Source organism: Carassius carassius, chromosome 24, assembly GCF_963082965.1.
Source record: "Carassius carassius chromosome 24, fCarCar2.1, whole genome shotgun sequence".
In the NCBI taxonomy this organism is placed as follows: domain Eukaryota; kingdom Metazoa; phylum Chordata; class Actinopteri; order Cypriniformes; family Cyprinidae; genus Carassius; species Carassius carassius.
This window is the reverse complement of record NC_081778.1, coordinates 14,054,353-14,076,451: the sequence shown is the minus strand read 5'-3', so window position 1 is coordinate 14,076,451 and position 22,099 is coordinate 14,054,353. Positions and strand designations below refer to the sequence as shown.

At 38.7% G+C, this 22,099-nt stretch overlaps 1 protein-coding gene across 1 annotated transcript in view; it reads left to right on the top strand.

Moving 5' to 3' along the window:
- The window catches only part of LOC132102863 (collagen alpha-1(XIV) chain-like), a 100,375-nt gene extending 79,753 nt beyond the window's left edge, over positions 1-20,622 (top strand). The window contains exons 36-48 of the mRNA XM_059507556.1: positions 853-939; positions 2,976-3,029; positions 3,643-3,738; positions 3,836-3,889; positions 7,969-8,022; positions 11,166-11,219; positions 11,301-11,372; positions 13,210-13,245; positions 14,305-14,371; positions 14,522-14,710; positions 16,658-16,735; positions 17,280-17,435; positions 20,013-20,622. Of these exons, the coding sequence (XP_059363539.1) occupies positions 853-939; positions 2,976-3,029; positions 3,643-3,738; positions 3,836-3,889; positions 7,969-8,022; positions 11,166-11,219; positions 11,301-11,372; positions 13,210-13,245; positions 14,305-14,371; positions 14,522-14,710; positions 16,658-16,735; positions 17,280-17,435; positions 20,013-20,284 (1,269 nt within the window). The 3' untranslated portion in view covers positions 20,285-20,622. The remainder of the gene's footprint in view (positions 1-852; positions 940-2,975; positions 3,030-3,642; positions 3,739-3,835; positions 3,890-7,968; positions 8,023-11,165; positions 11,220-11,300; positions 11,373-13,209; positions 13,246-14,304; positions 14,372-14,521; positions 14,711-16,657; positions 16,736-17,279; positions 17,436-20,012) is intronic.
- Positions 20,623-22,099: the final 1,477 nt, after the last annotated feature.

Here is a 22,099-nt window from a genome sequence, read left to right as displayed (position 1 = left end):
GTTAAAAAACTAATCTACTTGAACTACCAAAAATGTTGGTGTGGCATATGCAAAGATAAAATTATCAAATTAAATGTTGCAACTTCTGGCTGTCCCTGCGAATTACTGTGTAATGGAAATAAAAACACCGTTAAATGTCAAAATCGCAGCTCATTGTGCATCGGGTGTTTATTATTTTCTGTAATGTTATTCTTAGCATTTCAGTGACTTGGAAATGAGTAAAGACTCCATATAACAGTTAAATAACATTCATTGTTTATGCAAAAAAAAAAGGAAAAAAGGGAAATAATGTAAATCAAATTGAAACGTTGAGTCTAAAAACAAACACTCATGTAATCCATAAAGCTAATAAAATGACCATAAGAAACCTTATATAATTGGATATAACTGTTTATTAAGGTTCTCTGCTGTGATGGATGGTTTTATGGCCTGTTGGTATGTCATGGAGTACTTTGGATGCCTTAGCGATATTACTCTTTGTTCAATCCCTGCATCATTTTGGCTATTTACTGTATATAATGCTGAAAAAAATGTTCTCTAAGTGATCACCAACTGGCCATTCTGGCAGTCGTCCCTAACTTTAAAGATCCATGACCACTCTACAAATAATTCAATTATGTAGTCTTGTAGCAGATGAATAGACTTTGTTCCTCCATGGGTAGGAAGAACAATATCTTCAGATTGCTTGCAGCATATGTGCACTTGCGAATAAATTACTTGAGGGAATTGCACAGACACCCTTGGTTGACGTGGAACAAAATAAAGTTCTGTTAGATACAGTACATACAGAGGAAATAGTCCTCCGCTTGAAATGGTGTACGAATGGTGTTGTTTTGTTTGTGCTTTCCTCAGAGAGTAGAAGAGGACTGTCCTGCCATGCCCCATGCCTGCACCTGTGCTCAGGATAGCAAAGGACCACCTGGACCCTCAGGACCCCCGGTAAAACCACTGGTTTCACTTCTCACTAACGCATCCGCCATCTTGGAACATCTCTAGTACAAAATCTAGCTGTTTATGACTTTGTGTAATACATAGACATTTAAAAAAGCATCTGTATATATAGTGCAGTGCAACAAAAACTGCTGGGATTTGTGACTTTCATGACCACATGACAATGGTTAGTCTCCAGGAATATCCCAGGTTTGGGTGTCTTTCTCAAAAGGCAGAATGGTATTGGATCTTTATGGAACCAGCAACTTTTCAAGCCTTAATGATACCACCTCTCTTTAGAGAAAAAAAACATAGAACGTGTTAAGAAGGCACATGAAGATATTAAAGATATATAATGAAACAGGGAGACTGTTTAAGAGATTGAGAAAAGACCTAGCATTAGAATGCTCAATTCAGCCCATGCTGCAGGTTGAACTCAATATGGCGGGAACAAATAAATGAGCTCATTTGGAAGGCAGCATCGTATGCACCCTGAGGGAAAATGTATTTCTGAGGCCTCGAAAAGGCCATGGTATATAAACAGCAGCTCTTTCGAGAAAGTCATTACGAGGAGATCGATTTATCAAAACCGATTAGTCCACTCCTGTCCTGTCTGCATTCATAGATTCCTCCATCCATACAAACCCATTTCCATGAACAAGAAGTGGATGCAAGGAAAGCGATTGTATTTCAGTTTTGTATATATTATTGCTGCATCTTGATATTAATATTACTGTCATGCGTTCTTAAGTCTTTCCTACAGTATGATTACACCGGCTGCTCAAATGAATCGAAAGTATCCTGTTGAGTCATCACATGCATCTTTCAGATGAATATTTATACTTGCATATTCTAGGCTTCCACCGTCAACAGCAGGTTTTGTTAAGTGTGTTTTGAGCAAGCTCATGAATCAAATTTGCCATAGCCTTCAGTGATAAGAACTACCTTATTGCAGCCATGGCCATTGGGGATGCAATTAAAGTAAACACAGGAAAAGGAAGACGTGCAAACAGGGTTAAATTACTAGCAGTTGCCTGCAGCAGTGGGGGCAAGAGTTTATGAGGGTCAGAAGCAGGTGGGATATGGTGTGAACCAGTTCAAGGATACTGCAGGCATATTCCATCTAATATTTTTGAACTAGCCAGTTTAGCAGTGTTTGAAACACTTAGATGAGGAAAATGGTTTGGTTTTACAAATAAACAGTAACAATGTTCTGAAATGTAGTGAGCTGCCCAAATAGGAAATATTTCCAAAAAGACAAATTAAATGCATTAATTAAAATTCTTTCATCATTTACTCAGCCAAATGTCATTACACTCATGTCATGTCACTTTCTTTAGATTTTTTTGTCCTTATAATAAGTCAAAGGGCTGTTTTAGCCACATTTGACTTTCTTCGAAGCAACAAGTTCAGTGAAATTATCTATTCACATTGTGTATTTCATTTAAAAAAACATAAAAGTATGAATAAAAATATTTCAGAGCCATTAAAAAAAATTCAGCCAATATTTGCATACATGTATTTTTAAGAGCAGTGGTTCTCTTAAAGGCCCCCAATTTTCCACAACAAATTTTTGAAGGCAACACAACGTTTCCAGTTGTTTATGATTTACTGAATAAGAATTCATTTTAAGTATTTAAAAATATTTTACTGCCAATTTCTGCCTGACGAAATATATTGGTGTGACCAGAAAAATGTATATTCATTCTAAGCCCATGGATTTTTCAGGTTTAAAAATCACACTTTTAAAATGTGGCTACCTCAATAAAGGTTTTTCAAGACCTAGTTAATCCTGGTCTTTCAAAGAAAAAAAGATTTTCAGTTGTTTTTGGATCATTTTAGAGCTTTTCTATGCTATTCATCAATTTTTTAAGTCATCCTGAGGCCACCTTGGAAGTTTGCTGAAAGCGTTGGAACAGAGTAAGTGACAGTGTTTAAAATTGCTTTCTTGACACATGCCCCAGCTCTGGCCACTAGGAAAACTTATTTTCTTATCCTAAGTCTTTCAATTTGTGTTTATCTAATTGTGTATGTCTGACTCTCAGGGCGGTCCTGGTATCAGAGGTTCAAGAGGAGATCGGGGGGAGCCAGGCTTGACGGTAAAGTACACATATGCTTTATGTATCCCATATGCAGAGCCACCCAGAGTTGTCATTATTTCCCAAAAGAATAGATACTGGACAAGAGCTTAAAATCTGGGAATCTATAAATAAGCACAATGCATGTGCCTCCATGTTGTTTTTGGAGGGTTCGAGTGAGTAAATCTCACCCTCTTGCTCTGGTTTTTCTGAGAGCTCGCTTTGTTTTTTGTGTCTCTCTGTCCAACTTAGTTTCCTGTAGAGTAAAGTCCATCCAGATGTGTGTGTGTCCATGTACAGAATACATCATGCTCCAGTACAAATAAAGCCATGCTGGGGCAGACATAATTTCATTTCACGCACCAAAGTTTTATGTAAACTTGGTCCAAATTACCGCCACTAAGAGGTGTGTCACAAGCTAGACTGTGACGAGTGTTTTTTGCTTCCTCGATTATTGCATTCCTGATGGAGAAGGAGACTGCCGGGCATTCACACTTTGTTTCAGCAGCCCGGCTGGTGGTAGGCATAAAATGTTGCATAATTATAGTGAGGAAATTAAACCCAGCAATGAAACCATGATGCTTTTATAATGGGGTTACATTTATTAAGATAATGTCCTAACTTTATGTTCAAGGGGGCTCAAGGGCCACCTGGTGAGATTGGACCTCCAGGACCACAGGGGCCACCGGGTCCTCAGGGGCCAAATGGACTGTCCATTCAGGGGTCACCGGTAAGCTGAATACTGAGTACTGGAAGTGTTATGCATAGTTTGTTTCATTCTTTTTATTAATTTTGCCCTTTTCTTTTTACAATTCCTCTCTCCTCAGGGGGCTCCAGGAGAGAAAGGAGAGAAGGGTGAAATTGGTCTGCCAGGTCCTCAGGTACGGGGAAATATATCACCTGCTTGTCTCATCAGCACTCATGACAGCTTCATAACACCCACGCAGTCTCTCATTAGCTAACCTCATCCCCTCCGTCAGAGAGCTAGAATTATCACTGTCTTGCGAGTGTCTGTGTATGGTTGTAGCTTGTTAAAGTCTGTATGTGCAGCTTATCCTAAATTTAAGAAAATAGTTTAATATGAATAAATTTATACATACACGGATAACGTTCCTCATTTGGCAATCTAATAGAATCAACTTATCCCTTTAGGAAATACTGGTTACAAAAAAGGGGGGTATAGTTGGGCCACAACCAACCCAGCCAAATTACCTACTGTACTGTCCCTACCCGTCCCCTTCCCGAATTTGAAAGCAAAAGTTGCAAAACAAAAGCGAGGGCATTCTAAAGCATTTTCACAAGCTTTCATGAGAGTGAGGGATTGCACGCTTTTGAATGGCCAAACATAGATGGGGGTGTGAATATTATTCCACCAGCAAGGAACAGTGAATGAAAATGTTCTGCAAAGTGATTTTGTTCTGTAATGTTACCACGAGGCATCACTCACTTACAGACTTTTACAGATGCTTCTAAAGGGAATGTAGACTTAAGATAAGGAATAACGTGGGCTCTCTTAGGCTCGTTGAAGACTAGTCGTGTTGCTGCATTCTGAATCATTTGTAGAGGTTTGATTATACATGAAGGAAGTCCAGCCAGAAGAGCACTGCAATAGTCCAGCCTAGAAATGGCAAATGTGCTGTTGTTTATATGAAGAAAAGGAGAGGTCCAAGAAATGATCCTTGAGGAACCCCCCTCCAGGCAACCCTGAAAGACCATGTGAGGTATAGTATTCAAAACAGAGAAGTGTAATTTCTGTGATGTCCAGCGATGAGAGAGTGGCAGTTGGATCTGATGATTGATGGTGTCAAAAGCAGCAGATAGATCCAGTAGAATGAGAACTTTCGCAATCTGCAGAGCTTCAATGACAACAGTAGTCTCAGACAAATGACCGCTTTTGAAACATGACTGGCTCTTGATCAGCTACTGTAGTTATTCTGTGGAAGGAAAGATGATACCTGGTTGAAAACAACTTATTCATGTGTTTTCGCTGTGATTGGGAGGAGAGAGACAGGTCTGTAACTTTCTACAAATGAAGTGTTTAGTGTAGGTTTTTAAGCACTGGGGTTAACCGAGGGTGTTTGAATGTGGTGGACAAAATGCCTGTGAGAAGAGATATGTTGAGGATATGTGTGAGTGCTGGTAGAAGTGTAGAAGAAATAGCTTGTAGAAGGTGTGCGGGGATGGGATCTAGAGGGCATGATGTAGGATGGAGAGGAAAAGTTCAGAAACTGCTGCCTCTGTGAGAGGAAACCGCTGGTTGTAAATGTTGTTGGTCTGAGTTCCTGCATATGTGGAGCGAAAAACTGACTGCTGATGGTTATAGTTTTGTATTTGAAAAAACAAGATTGGCAAAACCATCAGCAGTTAAAGATGTGGTGGAGGGGGGCAGAGGAAAACTTCAATAGTTTTGAAGTTTGAATATTATGAAGTATGCGTGTGGTTGTTGATCTTTTTGTGGAAATAAGAAGTTCTGGCAGTGTGGACCTTGACAGAAAATATGAAAGCAGAGACTGATACATACTCAGGTCAGCTGGATCTTTTTATTTGCACCATTTTCTCTCTGCATCCCTGAGTTTGGTCCAGTGTTCACGGAGAACATCGGATAACCAGGGGTTGGAGGGAGTAGCACTCGCTTGCTTAGAGGAGAGAGGACAGATATTGTATAGACTAGAAGTTAAATTGGAGCATAAAGTGTCTGAAGCACTATTCCCCTTCAGTGATGAGAATTGGCTGAGAGATGGAAGAGAGCATGAGACAATAGGTAAGGTAAGGTGGGAGGGAGAAAGAGAGAATATGTTTTGCCTGAATGCAACTGGCAGAGGGTTAGGTGGCACACAAGACGTAAATTGTAAATGTAAATGAAGAAATTATAAGAAGTGTGCAGAGGCTTCACTAAAATGTTTTCTGTGATACAGTTGCATGTGTAAATGAGGTCGAGTACATGTAGTGGTAGGCTGTGCCAGATCAAATGAGGCTAGGTGAGAGTGGAATGTTATGAAAGATTTATATTTCAAATAAATGCTTTTGCTAAACTTTGCATTCATCAAAGAATTAAAAAAAGGAATCATGGTTTTCACAAAAATATTAAGTAGAATCACTGTTTTCAACATTGATAACATTGATAATAAGAATGTTTCTTCAGCATCAATGTAACTGGAATCTTGGTGAACATGAGAGACTTCTTTCAAAAGCATGAAAAAAAGAAAGAAAAAAAAATCTTACGGACCCAAAAACATTTCAAAGGTATTGAACATTGGGAAACCAAATCCAGACAAGCAACTCTTCCTGCTCATTTGAGTCCATCACATGCCACTGCCTAATAATAATAAATCATTATTGACATGAAAATTGTCATTTGAAGATCGTATTTGAGGGAGAATCTAATTGTCTAAACTCAACAGACACTTCTATGCAGGCAGGATGGAATTTATAGTTTTGCCTTAAGCTGATGTCTTAGACTTTTATGCTTCTAAAGCCTCTTTCACAAGCCTGTTAAAATTCTGCCTTTTATGCGAATCTTTTTAGATTTCTGCTGAAAGTGTCACCAAAAGGCTTCTAAAACATTCACAGTGACAGTTCCATTTGTTGAGGAATAGCTGTTTGATGTGAAGCCAATGACAACCACTCAGGAAAAATCCCCGAGTTCTCCAGGGTGTTGAAAAGAACATCCTGGCTTTTCCAGTGGACAGAGTACAAACACACACACAGGCATACGTTCCTCAGTCTTCCGGTATAGACATTTTGGCTTGAGATGGATATCTTCCTTTAAGCAGAGAGGCTATCTGCACACTCGCTTCGATTAGCAGCAGGTATTGAGTTCTTTCAGAGTAATGTTGGCAGTAAGGAGGAAGTGGTCTTTGCCGTACTGCTGTACAGACGCCCGTAGTTCTCACTCAGGGCTAATCTATCCTGTCAGCCTGTGAATTATATTCATTGGCTGCTGGTTGCCAGTCCTCCATATCATGTGCCGCATCTTTTCCTCAGTCTGTCTCTGCCGCTGGCGCTGAGAGCCCTGTATATAATACTGTTAAGTGTGCCCTCACACACAGTTTCAGAATTACGAGTCCACTTGTGAAGGAACCAAGCCCATTTTAGTGTGTGTGGTACTGATATATGAGGTGATGTTGAATTGTTGAATTTAACTTTTTGATTCGTAAAACCGTAGCTGAAACTATGAAATATTGTATCATTATGTAGAGGAAGGCAATTTCATCTAAATTAACGTATATGTATGTGTCCACCTGGAGATGAGCAGGCATTTTCAGTTCATGTTCTATAGGAGCTGAGTGGTAGGTTTGTGCAGGGGATTGTGGGATTGTTATAAGAGAGTCAGCCATAAAAAGCAGAGAAATGCAAAAACTTTATGCAAATTAGAAGCAAAAAAATGCTAATCGCTGAGGTGGAGGCTGAGACATCAGTGGTAGATGTTAGTCCTGGTGTCAAATGATGTTTATTAAAGGTAATTAAAGGATGGTTCACCCAAAAATGCAATTCTACTCACCATTATGTAATTCCAAACCTGTTTGACTTTACACAGTTTAAACTCTTTTTTGCCCATACAATAAAAGTCAATGGGTTCCATACAATTTAAGTCAATGAACTGGAATTAATTTTCAATCCGGAGACAAAAACACTGTTCTTCAAGAGATCCCACAGTTGTTTGGTTGCCAGCACAAATCTTGAAGGACTAGCCTACAGTTTATGTTCTTTTATGTAAGATATCATAGCAGAGCAGCTCTTCAAATCACACCACACAAACTGTCCTCACTTTCGATTACCTCGTCAGCCTTGAGATTGAGCACTTAGATAATGTCAATATCAATTGGAGACATTCTGTGTATGCAGACGACAACGTGAAACAATAGAGCCGAACATTTATTACTCAGCAAAGGCCACACATTTTGTGAACATCTATGTCTATCATTGAAATAAACACGTTGTCTTATTTATTTACTTTCAGGGTGTAACAGGTGCCAGTGGAGGACCAGGCCGAGATGGACCTCCAGGACAGAGAGTAAGCATTTTTCTTAACTCAATTTAAACTATATTGTTGTTTTGTTATGATGTGAATAAATCAGATAAGCTTAGGAACCTACCATTAGAAATGACTTGTAATATTCAGGGTTGTCAATCAGTTCTGAAAATGGTTTTATAGAAGGTGCACAAATACAAATGTAAAATACCATCACCACCATCAATACTAAAATGAACACTAAACGCTAACAATAAAAATGCAATAAACATTAATTTCACAACATAAGATGAAACCTAAAACCCTACAAGTGTACATAACTGATAATAAAAATCGAAGAAAAAAATTGATTCAATGAAAACCCATCAAATGCGAGAGAATTCTGAGAATGTAAATTTTTTCACTGTAAATTATAAGAAGACTTGGTACTCATCAGTAACAAATTAACAGGTTTTTACAGTGAAATTTTGACAGTCTTTTACCGTTTAAATTATGCAGGTTTTTTGTGTAATTTTTCATTTTATTTATTAGTTGATAGTCATATTTTTTGTAGTTTAAATTTTAAAGCATTCAATCAATCAAGATAATTGTTTGTGATTTATTTATTAATTTTTTTTTAATAAACAGACATACAGACATTCAGTCACATCTCAATGTTTTTAGCATCTGTTAACCACATCAACTCTGGGGACCCACCGGTGGGTCCAATATTGCATATGCCTAATTCTCAAAAAATCTAAATAACAGCTGAAGTGGTTAAAAATGCATATGGAGACTCTTGTGTGCTTTTCCGTTTTTGGCACTCCATCCTGCATGAACAGCTCCTCACTCATTCTGTGCTGCCTCCCTGTGTTGCTTGCTAAGGGAGGTGGGACGATTCCCTGCAGAACTGGCAAACATACACCTTGCATTTAAGTGGTACTTCAAACTTCCGTTGCAAGGAAATTTGCTTACGATGGAATTTACATATGGGTCAGGGGGCATAAATTGTTAATTTGCGTTAATTTTGTGTTAATGAATTCATTTGTAGAGAACTGTTTTTTGAATAATTAATTCATGATTAATGCTTTAATGGATGAGTTAACTTTGACAGCCTGAGTGATATTATCAAGTAAACGCAGTTTCAGTCATGCCGTGTAAGAACGATTCCACATGGGCGGCTCATCAAATGAAGCTTATGTGTTCTTCTGTGTCTGAACAGATCTGATTATGCTGAAGGAGGCCTGGACTCACAGATTCAATTTACAGGACTGCTAGTCTATAACACCACAAACTGAACTAATCAGATCTATCCCGCTAGACTGTCATAATAAGTGCTCTGCGTGTTTTTTTTTTGTTATTGATTTTGTTCCTAGTCTCCAAACCAAATTAAGGAACTTGTGAACAAAGCCATACTTGAAATTTCAGAATCACACACGTGATTCACAGATCCTTAAAATTATTTTGGTATCAGCTCACATGCAACACATGAAATATAATTGCCTCCTTGTTTATGTGTTGTTTATGCTGCATGTGTTGTCACAGATACAGATGTGTTTAATATTGCCTTTTCTACAAGAGAGGAATCACATATATGTACATGGGCCTATACAGATTAAATGCCACTGAAGACTGAGAAAAAAAAAGGCACACTACACTTATTCTCTGAACTGGAATGAAAAATATGCATGAGGTGGTTATTCGATTACCATTCCCAAAGATGTGTGGTGTAATTAAATGTTAATGTCTTAGTGAGAGAGAGCAAGTTCACCATCCCTGTTTAGTAATGAGCAGCCTGAGTGGAAATTTTTGGATAAATCTGTCGGTTTGCATCAGAAAAAGAAAAACAAGGAGCACAAATGGTGGTGTTCAGACCACACTGCTGCTTGCTGAGCTGATTTAAAGCAGGTTGAGGGATAAATCTGCTGTGGTTTCATACACAGTAACTCAAAATGACAGTTTAACAAAGAAAACAGATGTTTGGCTTTGAACATATGATTATCTATAAACATACCATTTGTAAAAGAATATTATTACAGTTCCAAGGTTAACTAATGGGTTGTTTTATCTGTAAGTGGCACACAATGAAGTGCTAAAGAAAGTATTCCATACTTCTGTGATTTTCACATACAAGTAGACTTCATGGAGACACTGGAACAATTGAACAAAGCATGGCGAGCACAAATAGGAGACATTTCTAGATTGACACCAGGTTCAAAGTGGGGCTGGAATGGACAAAGCAAAGAGGTGTTTATAGCTTGCTTCCACCATGACTCCTTCTTGAGGGAGGTTCTTATCCATCTCAACACACATATAGTGAGAGAGAAAAACTTTTGTGACCTTGAGCACTCATGTGGGATTGCATACACTAGAACTATTCTGAGGCTTTATGCTCTTGAAGTGTGGCACTCCAAATGTATGTTACACTTGAGGCGTTTTAAATGTTACATCGTTTTCCCTTTCCTCCACTGGGCTGATCCCAAAAGAGCCTGATATTTAGGGCAATGAGGCAAGTTCAGTGGAAGAACACAGTGTTGGATCACTGGCTAAAACAAAACAGCCAGAACCGTATTATATAATTTGTGCAGACAGATCTGACAGTAAGTTGTTGTAGAGTCTCCATCCCCTACTGAGGTAAACAGTAAAACAGTAGTGGAATGAATGTTCAAGAGGAGTTTGTTCTACCACATGGCAGTAGAGTTAGAACACATGACCACCTGTTCTGTTACTTTGTTTTAACATTTGTGGGTCTGGTCTTTTGCATTGGAATCGTTGGCTGTTGAACTGTTCCAAGAGAGGTTCATGCTGCCAGTGTACAGAGGTCAGCCAGAGTTGAACATATGCTGTTCATTTAGTGAGTCACTAATAGATTCAGTGAGTTTCATTAGGCTGATTCAAACTGTGATTCAGTCATTTGAGTCATTTGTTTGTGAATCAGACTAGACTCGCACAATACAAACTCACATTCACAACTCTGGCAATGATTTATTTTGCTGAAGAAAAGCTGTACAGGAAGCACTGATGGAGTCATAATGTGTTATCTTCATTTCCGCTTACCGTTTCTTAGGTTCCCTTATGAGAATTGGGACTTCTGCATTTTATGATTTCATACAATGTGCTAAAAGAAGATTATTAAGATTTTTAGATTATTAAGAATTTATACCACACTTTTTTAATTTTAAACAAAAAAAATTATTTTGTTTTAGGGCCTACCTGGTAATGATGGACCCCAGGGACGACAGGGCCCTCCAGGACCAATGGTTTGTAATACGATAAATCACTACTTGAGTCTTTCTGAGACTTGGTCATGAACCTTTTGTCCTCTCAATATCTCATTTTAGGGAAGCCCTGGAGCTCCTGGGGCTCCAGGACCAAGTGGATCGCCAGGGCAAATTGGTGATCAGGGGCCACCTGTGAGTATTGCATTACAGCCATGTTAAACAAACTAAACTCAAAAGTTTGTAGATTGCTGATCATGACATTAGCTTACTGATATTTAAGTCTGTGCTCCTCTATTTAAGCGTGAAGTAAAGCGTTCGGCTCAATTCTATAAATGTGGTTTTGTGGCGTTCTTGTTATCATTCTGGCAGATTGTCCTACTGCTGTATCACTCTCTTAAGTGCCAGACTCAAGCATTATTCTCACTGAAGTACCAGACCACCCAGAACCAGACCAGAATAAAAAAAAATACTTTGAAGTCATGAAGCAAATTGGTTCTTTGGTTCCATCCTCAACAAATATAGAATATACTTAATCAATATACTTGATAAGACCAGCATGTTTTGGTGGTAGTGTTCCCATTAGACTTCTCAACTAGATCAACCAACAAGCCTACCTTGGCAGGGCTCCAGGGCAAAAGCCAGGGTTTTAGGCTGCTTTACAACTTTTATCAATGCTGCGGTTCCAGCAGAAAAATCCTTACTGTTGAGCTTTGCCTTAGTCAAACATATTTGCCTGAAAGGCCATCTTCAGTGGCCAACCAGGTTTTGCTGGTAAACAGAATGATTATAATGCTAGCTCCAGCTAGACCAGAGGTGTCCAGTCCTGCTCCTGAAGGACAAATGTCCTGCTGAGTTTAGCTCAAACCCACTCCAACACACTTGCCAAGAAGTTTCTAGATTGGCTGGTTCAAGTGTGTTTGAGATAAACTTTGCTGGATAGTGGCCATCCAGGAGCAGGACTGGACACCCTTGAGCTAAAGTAGCATCAAATCTGCACTAACTTGCCTGATCTATTCAGCAGGGACAATTTTGCTTTGAAGGTCCACTTGTGTAGAAGCTAGAAATCCACCTAAAGTATTTATCATGAAGAGTCACTTTATTCATGGCTTGAAATCACTTATGAATGCTGGAGCAGACGGCTCCATATGAGATTCTATATATCATACAGACTGTTGTGCTCAAGCTCACTGTAGTTCAGTTTTAACCTACAAAGATCTACCTTATATAAGTCCGACTGGTCAGAGAGAGAGCTACAAACTAAGAAACCTGTTATTGTTTGCACAAAGCCTTTGACTGAAATGTTTGTTTCTCATTTGTATATTAGAAGCACATAAGGGATTCTGAATTAACGTCAGTCTCTATGAGTTTCCTGCTGAGTGATGCCTATATTTAAGTTGGAGCTCTATTACATTTTGTTCTCATAGATTTGTAAAGTAGAACCATATGCTTCAGCGCAGTCGTTGAAAAACATCTGCAGCGCTCGATTGCTGTGTAACCTCTCAACACAGATTTGAAACCTGTACGTCTTTCTTTTCATAAGCCCTGGAAGAGCGATTGTCAGTAAGATGACAAGTTTATGACCAATTGTGGGCCAGTTTATGGAAGCAGGGCTTTGTTAATTCTACTACAAAATAGATATAGAGCCATAGCCTCCTGCTCCGATGTGTGAAATTACATGCAGTACTTTAAACTATGATCATATTCTCACACAGTCCCTATGCACCCCAGAGCTCCCAGAGAGACCGTCCCAGGGTTACATCTCATTTTTACCCAGATGTTATGATATCAGAATTGTTTAGCAGCCATGGTGCTCTAGCCACAAATCCCGGCCAACACATTAGGTCAGCGACACATCCATTTCATGTATTTGGCTCATGCATTTCATCCATGATCGATTTGGTCCACTCTTACATTCAAATCCCCCTCTCCAAACAGTCATTATTGCCTTTGTGTTTCTTTTGTGTCTTTTTCTTCCCCAGTCAGTGTATTCAGAAACATTTCTCTTCACTCTCTATTTCTCTTTTTGCAGGGGCCTTCCGGCACCAAAGGTGAACGAGGAGAGAGAGTGAGTCTCCAATCTGCATCTAAACTGTCATGGAGCTTAGATTGGGGTGGTGGCATGTGGCACTCGAGTGGTGCACATAATGGTGGTTTATCAGCAGCAGGATTAAGAGGCTTGCTGACAGGCCTCTTGATAAAAGTCACAGCAGCAGTGCTGAATTATAGCTCCTTTTCTTTTTCACACTCTCTCTGAATGCATAAGGTTTTTTAATTCAGTCGCCACGGGAGCATTAAAAGTGGCACAGGTACTGTATAGCTAAAGCTGTTTATCAAGCCTCACAGTCAGACTCGCTCCAGAGCTTCCAGACAACAATATATTTGTGTTTTTATTCTTCAGTTCTGATTTCTCCATTGCCGTGGTACTGGCCACCACCATTAGGGTGTGTGGAGAGTGTTAAATTGGGTGAATTAAACACCCACGTTGTACAGGCTATTACATATTAGGAATAGTCTCCCTTTAAAGCAACTAAAGCTTATTTGTGTGTTGTTGGAGATTTTGTCACAGCAGCTTGTGGTCTTAATCCAGGCTGTACAATTGCTGTGCTAGCGGCTTGGACAATTTAGCAGCTCAGAGTGTGGTCAAAATAGATTTATGTACCTATTTATTTATCATTTTCAATAGTATGGCATGTAACAAAGTAGTTATGTTTAACGTACTACTCTTTAATATTAAGTTAAATGTGCACTAATCTTAATGTGACTTATTACTGCAAACATGTTAAGCTAAATAATGCCGCACCAGAACTGTCCATTTTCCCCTTATCAGCACACAACATTTATATAATTCATTATTTTTTGCTCATCCTCGGGAAACTGTCCAGACTTTGAGAGAAACGAGAATATCTTGCCTTTTTATTGATTGTCTCAGTTTTTGTGACTCTCTCTTTTTATGTGCCCATCATAGAATAAACAGAATACATCATACTGTACAAGTTCAAGTTCTTATATCTGGCGAAGATCAGTTTCTTTGTTGTAGCTCTCCTAGTTCATAACTTTCACACAGTGCCTATGGGTTAAAATTATTATAATATTTAACTGAATCCCCTGTTGTTTGTTTCTGAAGGGTGACATGCAGTCTCAGGCCGCTGTCCGTGCCATAGCGCGACAAGTTTGTGAACAGCTAATTCAGAGTGAGTTGAGAATGTGTATATTTTGTGTACATCTACTATTTGAACAAGTATTTGATTTGACACTCTTTTACCAAATTCATAAATCACATGAAGTTGTCTAACCCCTGTTGACTCCCTAAGTGAATTTCTTTTTTTCTACTTCCCCCTCAGGTCACTTGTCTCGCTACAACTCTATTTTGAACCAAATTCCCAGTCAGTCTGTTTCAGTACGAACAGTACCAGGTCCACCGGGTGAGTCTGGTCGGCCAGGACCTCCGGGGCCACAGGGAGAGCAGGGTTCCCCTGGCAGACCAGGATTCCCTGGAGCCAGTGGGCAAAATGGCCGCCCAGGAGAGAGAGGTAAACATTTTAACACATGAGATAACCTATTGCATCACTGGATACTGTGTACTGCTGATACAGTATGCATTATGCAACAGTACAAACACATGTTTTGAAAAATTTAAGTTTTGAAGATTAATTTGTAGAAAATAGTAGCTGAGTTTACGAACCTTTGCAAATAATAGCAAAATTAGCATGTCAGTGGGGGTATTAAATGCATAAGCAAGCTGAACAGTATATATTGGATTATTTTAAGTCTAGTATGCATAGTATGGAGCATGATTAGTTAATGGAAGAGAATTTTTGCCCCTGAGTTTAAGGTTAAGAAGAGATCTTGTAGCTATAATAATATTGAATATATAGACTTTGACCCCATCCGTGATAAATCTTGCTAACATCTTTGGCTGACAGCCCTGGCTAACCTCAATACCACTTGTCATCATAAACAATAAGTAAACTACTAAGTCTTTTTTATGGTTAATGTTAGCAAGCCAAGAATAACTACTTCAAAGATCCCACAAAGCACTGCAAATGCTTTAGTCTCTTTAGGATGTAATAGCTGAATTGAGGTTTTGTTTATATTTTCCCTTTTTTTTTTATACCAGTGTCGATGTACAGCATAGATTATTGATGGTTTTATTGTTTTGTCTAAGAACAAATATGTTGCATAGTAAGTAATATATATATATATATATATATATATATATATATATATATATATATATACTTACTATGCAACATATAAGTTAAAATGATACTTTCATTTTATAGCTAATTTGGTGAAATAAAGTTGTAAAAACCCCTAAATTATTATACTGACCTGCATTAAACATTTTGGCTCACGACTAATGTAATCTCTAAAGTAAGTATTTATTAATTAATGTATGGCAAAAAAAAAAAAATCATTTTACTTAGAAAAGAAATGTTTTTGATAAATATTAAGTAAAGGTTTTAACCGAACCATAAATATAATTTGACAAAAACTAATACATTTGGCTGTAACAAGTATATTTTTTGTGTTGGTCCAAAGCATTATTATTTTTTCAGTTTGAAAATACTTAAAAAAAAAGAAAAGAATTGAACTTTCTGTCCCCTGAATACAACCGTACACAAATTACATTAGATCTGCTTGACCTTCCTGCCAAGAGCAACTCTGAGCCAGGGACTTTATCATGAGTGAGTGTCCACACTGTCCTCAGTTAGAAGAGCCCTGACACACAGCCGAAGCTTTCAGCGTGAGATATTTCACCATCACCACTGCTACTCTCAGGGATCTGTGCACTCAAACGTTCAGATATCAAGGAGGAACATGCAGGGCATGCTTATGATGCAGTCAGAGCTGCTAATGAGGGAAAACATAGAGGAGATATTTTTCTGTTTATGTTAACATGGGGCCTATAATGATGAATCTTAGTCAGAAGTCTTCTTTTAGATTGTCAGTGTTGTTCAGAGGTGATGAAGATCAGACTGCCTGTGGGGCAAAAAGCTGCTTACATTCAGCGTGTTCAGACCCTTAGAGAAAACACTTTGGACAAATGAACCATGGTTCAAGGAAATCTTATTCCCATTCATTTCAAGGTGCTTTTTAGTGTTGTTACAGCATCTACCAGTAGAGGTCAATTGTCATGTTGACCACTCACTGACTGTTTTCAATTCCAATGTTAACTCCTTAAAGAAGAAAAAAAGATACTATATATAGATTCTGATAGATTTGTGTGAGGAAACAATTGTGATTTAAGTTGTCATTCACTTAAATCATTTATTCCCTTCTACTGCAGCCCCTGCTGACAGATCAGCCACATCAGACCTGTCACAATGTGTCTTTTAACACCATCCAGGTCTTTTATTTCTTCCCTTATGGTCTCATAAAGGTGTGAAATAAGTTAAATCACATGGAAAGAGAAGGACACAGCTTCTTCAGATGGGTTTGCAAGTTCTAACAGATCCCTGTCTCTCTTTATCCAGGTCTCCCAGGAGAAAGGGGAGAGAAGGGCAGTCCAGGGATAGGGACACAAGGCCCTCGTGGTCCTCCAGGGCCCCCAGGTGAGAGGCTGTTAAAATGTTACATTTAAGTCAAAATCAATGACTTTTTTGTCCTCAAGCCAGCAGTAAAAAATGATTTCAATTCAAATGGGAGAAAGTAGACCTCAATGTCTTCCATTTGCACAGACTACAGGAGTTTCCATTATTAAATGTCGTCTGTCAAAGAAAACACAAGCTTGCAAACTTTTAATAACCTCTGCACACATCTTGATCTGCTTTTGGTCCTTTTGATTCCTGTCTACAATATCAAGCAGATATTGAAACAATATTCGGGTCAGGGAGCAATGTTTTCATATCGATTTTAGCAGTATGGCTGGTCAGTAGACTTTGAAAATGCCAGAGCTGGCTCGCTGTTAATCGTGCTTTGATCAATACTCTTCACAAATGAGATTCATTGAAGCAACATAGCTGTAACAGCCAATGCTGTGCACTGGAAAAGATTAAAACTTGTATTTTGTGGGGTTAAGGATTCCAGGCTTTGAGTGGGGAGTCCAGCGGGGTTTCACGAGGCAGATATTAATGGCTGATGTCTTGTACCACTCAGGGCCTCCTGGAGAAGGTCGGACAGGAAGTCAGGGCTCTCCAGGGAGACCTGGAATTCAAGGCACCTCGGGACGTCCAGGTATCCCTGGTAGCCCTGGTCCTACCGGACCCCCCGGCTACTGCGACCAGAACTCCTGCCTCAGATACAACGTTGAAGGTAATCCTCTCCTTCTCTTCCTCTTTCTCCCAAACTCCCTCTATCTCTCAAGGTTTCTCAATTTCATTCAAACTTTATTCTATCAGGTACACCCATGGGGTCTCATTTACTAATAATTGTGTAGAAGTGATGTTGCAGTATATGTAAAGAAGAGGTTCTCGCGTGAAATTTTTACATATTTGGTCTTATGTTGATGAATGCAGGTTATTCTAAATGACAGAGCAGTAATTAGAATACTATGTCCACAAGCATTGGCACACTGATATAAAAACAGCTAATAGACAAATAAACCCTCTGCTCTGCTTCCTAAATTTGAATTTGATGAATACTGGATAGATGGCTGGATGGATGGATGGATGGATACTATAGTTGGACTAATAAATGGATGGATACTATAAATAGATGGATTAATGGTTTGCTATGATACGATACTATAACAATGAGACAATACAAATGATGGACGGATGGATGTGACAGACAGACAGACAGACAGACAAATTCTATGCACAGATAGTTGTGTATGCCTAGTTAGTGAATAAGCCCCAATGAAATCTACATTTAGTTGTCAAGGTAACCGTGGATACTGAAAATCTGAAAGTCAGTTATGGAGTTAGTCTAGTAACAGCATCCCTGACGAATTCTTATTGAGCTGTGGGTTTAAGACTGCTTCAGGCTTCACTGATAATAATCACCATACAGCAAACTGATGAGGGAACATACCACACGCTCTTCCATAGTGTTATTCTCCACGGCCTTTTGAAGTGCTTCACACATTCTCGCTTGCGATTGCATTTCCATAACTGTTAATGAATGGCAAACCCATTGCTTTAAGCAAGCTTGTGATCTTAAACGCAGAGATTTTTTCGTCCTGTTAAACTAAACCCTTCCCAAACTGTTATTCTACTTATCAATTTCTCATGGAGTATACTGTAAATGCTATCAAAAGTTTAAAAGTGGACTGTGTGCTTACAAGTTTTTACTATTTCAGTTTTTTGATACGAGAAAGGCTGGATAGAATTGGACAGCACTCTAGAATTGATTTATCAGATCACAGCAAAGTTTTCTACTGAACGCCTCACAGATTATGGCAGTTTTAAAAAAATAACGCTAATGTTCTCTGGGGTTTCTGCCATGTAAGGCCATTAAATGACAGTGTAATATTCCACTCAATAGATGAAATACTGCATCAACACTTTTAAGATCTATAAAGGTTATAGCTTAAGCTTTCAGTCAGCATAAAATCTTGCAACACAGCTTAATAGCATTGCAAATTGCTCTGTAACTTATTGAGCCCTCATTCTCTGGGATAATACTTCATTTCAAATGACAAAATGTACGTTTTATGTGTATTGACCAGGTTTTAATGCCTTATTGAGAATCCTTGACTCTCCTTCTGAAATAAAGATGACAGTTTGGTAGACAAGGTGTTGCATCATGTTGGTTATATCGGGCCCACACTTACTGCAGTGTCTCCTTTCTTTTTTTTAACGGGGCATCACTCTCTCACACCTTCACATGAAGGTCCAGAGCAGTATGAAAATGACTACTGAGAACCAGTACAGAGCCACCTGCTCTGCTCCTCTCTCCCTTCATTTCTTCATCCCACCTCCTTCCATGGGCCAAAACCAAAGACTGTTTCTAAGGAAGGTCTTTTCCACACATTCCCAAACCCGATAATCTATGTCCTTGGTTCCCCAACTCTCAAAATGTCACCACCATTGAAGCCCCGTGCCTTTTTAACCCATCTGACTATTGCGCAAACCTCAGTATTCAGACAAACTAGAGGCATTTTCAACCTTTTCTGGCATTAAAGTTGAGATTTTAAACCCACACTCTTAAAAATAAAGGTTCCAAAATATTGGTTTTCGTAGCAGTGCCATGGACGATTACATTTAGGTTCTCCAAATAACCTTAAAATAGTTCTTAAAATAATCCTTTTTTTCTTAGTGTAAAAAGTTCAATTGAAAAACCTTTTTACGCTATAAAGAACCATTTGTGTAATGGAACCGGTTTCATGGATGTTAAAGGTTCTTCATGGAACCATTGAAGCCAATAAAGAACCTTTATTTTTAAGAGTTCACGTCTAAATAAATCTATAACACTTGGAGAAAGCCATCCTTACCATTCCCGTTCATCTTAATGTCAGTTGCTTGGCTGGCGCTTGTCCCCAGAAAGTGTGTGATTTGAAATCTGCCATCTTTGCTCATAGGTGCTCAATTCTGCAGCCAGATTTGATTTTTGAGCTATAAATACCATCCGACAAAACAATTTAGAGCAGCACAATTATGCTGACTGGAATGTGCTTTAAGTGCCCTCAATGGCACTTAAGTGGCCACAAATGGAGATTCTTCTAGCTAGATGCTGTAGTTTCAACACTTTACAGCAGGGGCTAACTGAGCCATGCTAACCAGCTAAACCTCTATCCCTTTGTCTAAACTAAGCTAATCTCAGTAACTCTCTTCCTTTTCTGCCTTTATCTTTTTGCTGGTTCCTTCTCTCAATAACTCGACGGCTACTTACTTGGTGGTGGTGACTACAAAAGATGGCAACCGATCTAATTCCCCCATGTTCCCGTAGTACAACAGTTACCCTCCAATCCCTACCAAAACTATGATCCTGCCACCAACTACAACAACGATGAGGAGGAAGAGGACCCTTACGGTGGCTACCGTGCCTACCCTCCTCAGTACTACCAACCCAGTTACCCTGACCCCCATGCCGCCAGGTTTGACCCCGCCCACTCTGGTGACACGGTGGGGATGAGGTCATCTGGCACACAACGCTTTTCGCGCAGCACGGCCCAAGAGGGGAGCGTCGACGAGTCAGAAGTGCAAGTGAAGGCTAAATAGCTCAACACACAAAACACTTTTCATACGAGTATCCTGCAGGATAGGACTGAGGGAAATCCGAAAAGTGCCTGCTATATGCATCTTTATGGGGGTGGGTTTGTGGAGAAGATTAGAAAATGAAACTGTGCCGATATTCATCCAGTGACTTATCTGTCTTTTTGTGAGGCTGCATGTAGCCAATGAGATGAAAAGCAAGCTCAAACACTGCAAAAATCATTTTTTCCAGTCAGTATTGTTTGTCTGGTTGTCCAGTAAAAATATCTAAACTTTCTCAATAAATAAAGAAGTATTAATTAATTTACCTGAAGCAAAATGTATTGAATGAATTCCAAATATATTCATTTTAAATTTATTCTATATTCTTATAAAAGCAATTCAGTTAATTCAGTATGTATTTTCTAATAATACATTAAGAAAAAGATTTTTCCCCTTGAAAAAAAATCCTCCTTTTCCCAAGGGAAATTTATTCTTCTAATCCCATTTGACTTTTTTTTCCATGTTTCAATCATCAACCTCACTTAATTTAATCTGGATTAATGCTTAAAAATCTGACAGTTATAAGAAAAATAAATTTAAAAGTAAAATATCTATTCTTCATAAAACAAGTCCTAATGTCTTACATGATATTGTTCCACAAGCAATGTTTAAGGAAAGATATGTTTACTGAAAAACAACAAGCGCTGATTAACAAAATGAATTTTGCAGCGCAGTGGTTCTGAATTGTGTATTCCATATCTTTTGTAAATGATAATGGGGGTGTCTGTACAGTTTGTGTATTTTTTTAAAAAGTGCAAATTGGTGATCTACTATGTTACAAATTTCACAGATGTTTACAGCATTTTGCAGTGTTCTGTAACCGGCTATTAAGTTATTTTATTTAGAGAGAAAAAAAAATACCTCCGTTGACGCTTTTGATGTTCTTATCACTAGCAGTTATTTATGAGAAGCTGAATTCTTAATCACACTTAAAAAACATAATTGAACTAAACCTATTCTCCTGATTTTTCACTGGTACTTCACATGAACACCCCGTGTACCACCACATTTTGTCTGGATCGTAATTGTATTACCACACATTTATGTGAACATTCTTTACATATGGTCTTTTAAGATGAAGTGTCATGCAGGGGATGCAGTAAAAGCTCCCAAAGTGTTTTTCTATGAAGGAGCTCAGCATGGCATCCTTCTGTGTCTCTGTGGTCCTGTTCACTGTGAAAGACCTCAATAGTTAGAGTTAGGCCTGTGGTCTACCGTCCTTTCAGAACGAAAGCGGGTGCCAGTGGAAAGACTCATCCCCAGACCTTTGAATCTACAAAGTAATTTATTTTTACTTTATTGTTTTTGTAACCAATAAAACCGCTACAACGACTCGAGATGATGTCTCGTCTGGCCTTTGTGGTTTTCAGTTCTGTGTGCTAACTGATTACCCAAAACTTATTTAAATATTTCATTTTACATTCAAAATAAATTCTCTTTTTAATACACGTTTGGTCTAATGAGCCTCAATAATGGAACATGCTCTGAAGTCCCTTCTTCATAAAAATTACATTTCACAAGCAAACTCAATTTTACCTTTACATAAAAAGTGAAACATGATGGTGCCAACATTACAAAAGGCAGCAGTGACTAACAAGGGCGTTTCGTTTCCATCCAAACACAATGCGTTAGACAGACTTCAAAAAGGCCAAAGTAGCATCAGAGGGCTTATAGAGCCATATGAAGTTAATTAAGACCGAAGCGGCAGTTGAATTACAGCTGGATCAGGCTTCAGAGAGGCTGCTAAAGCCATTTGTGGGACAAGCAAAGGCCAAAGAA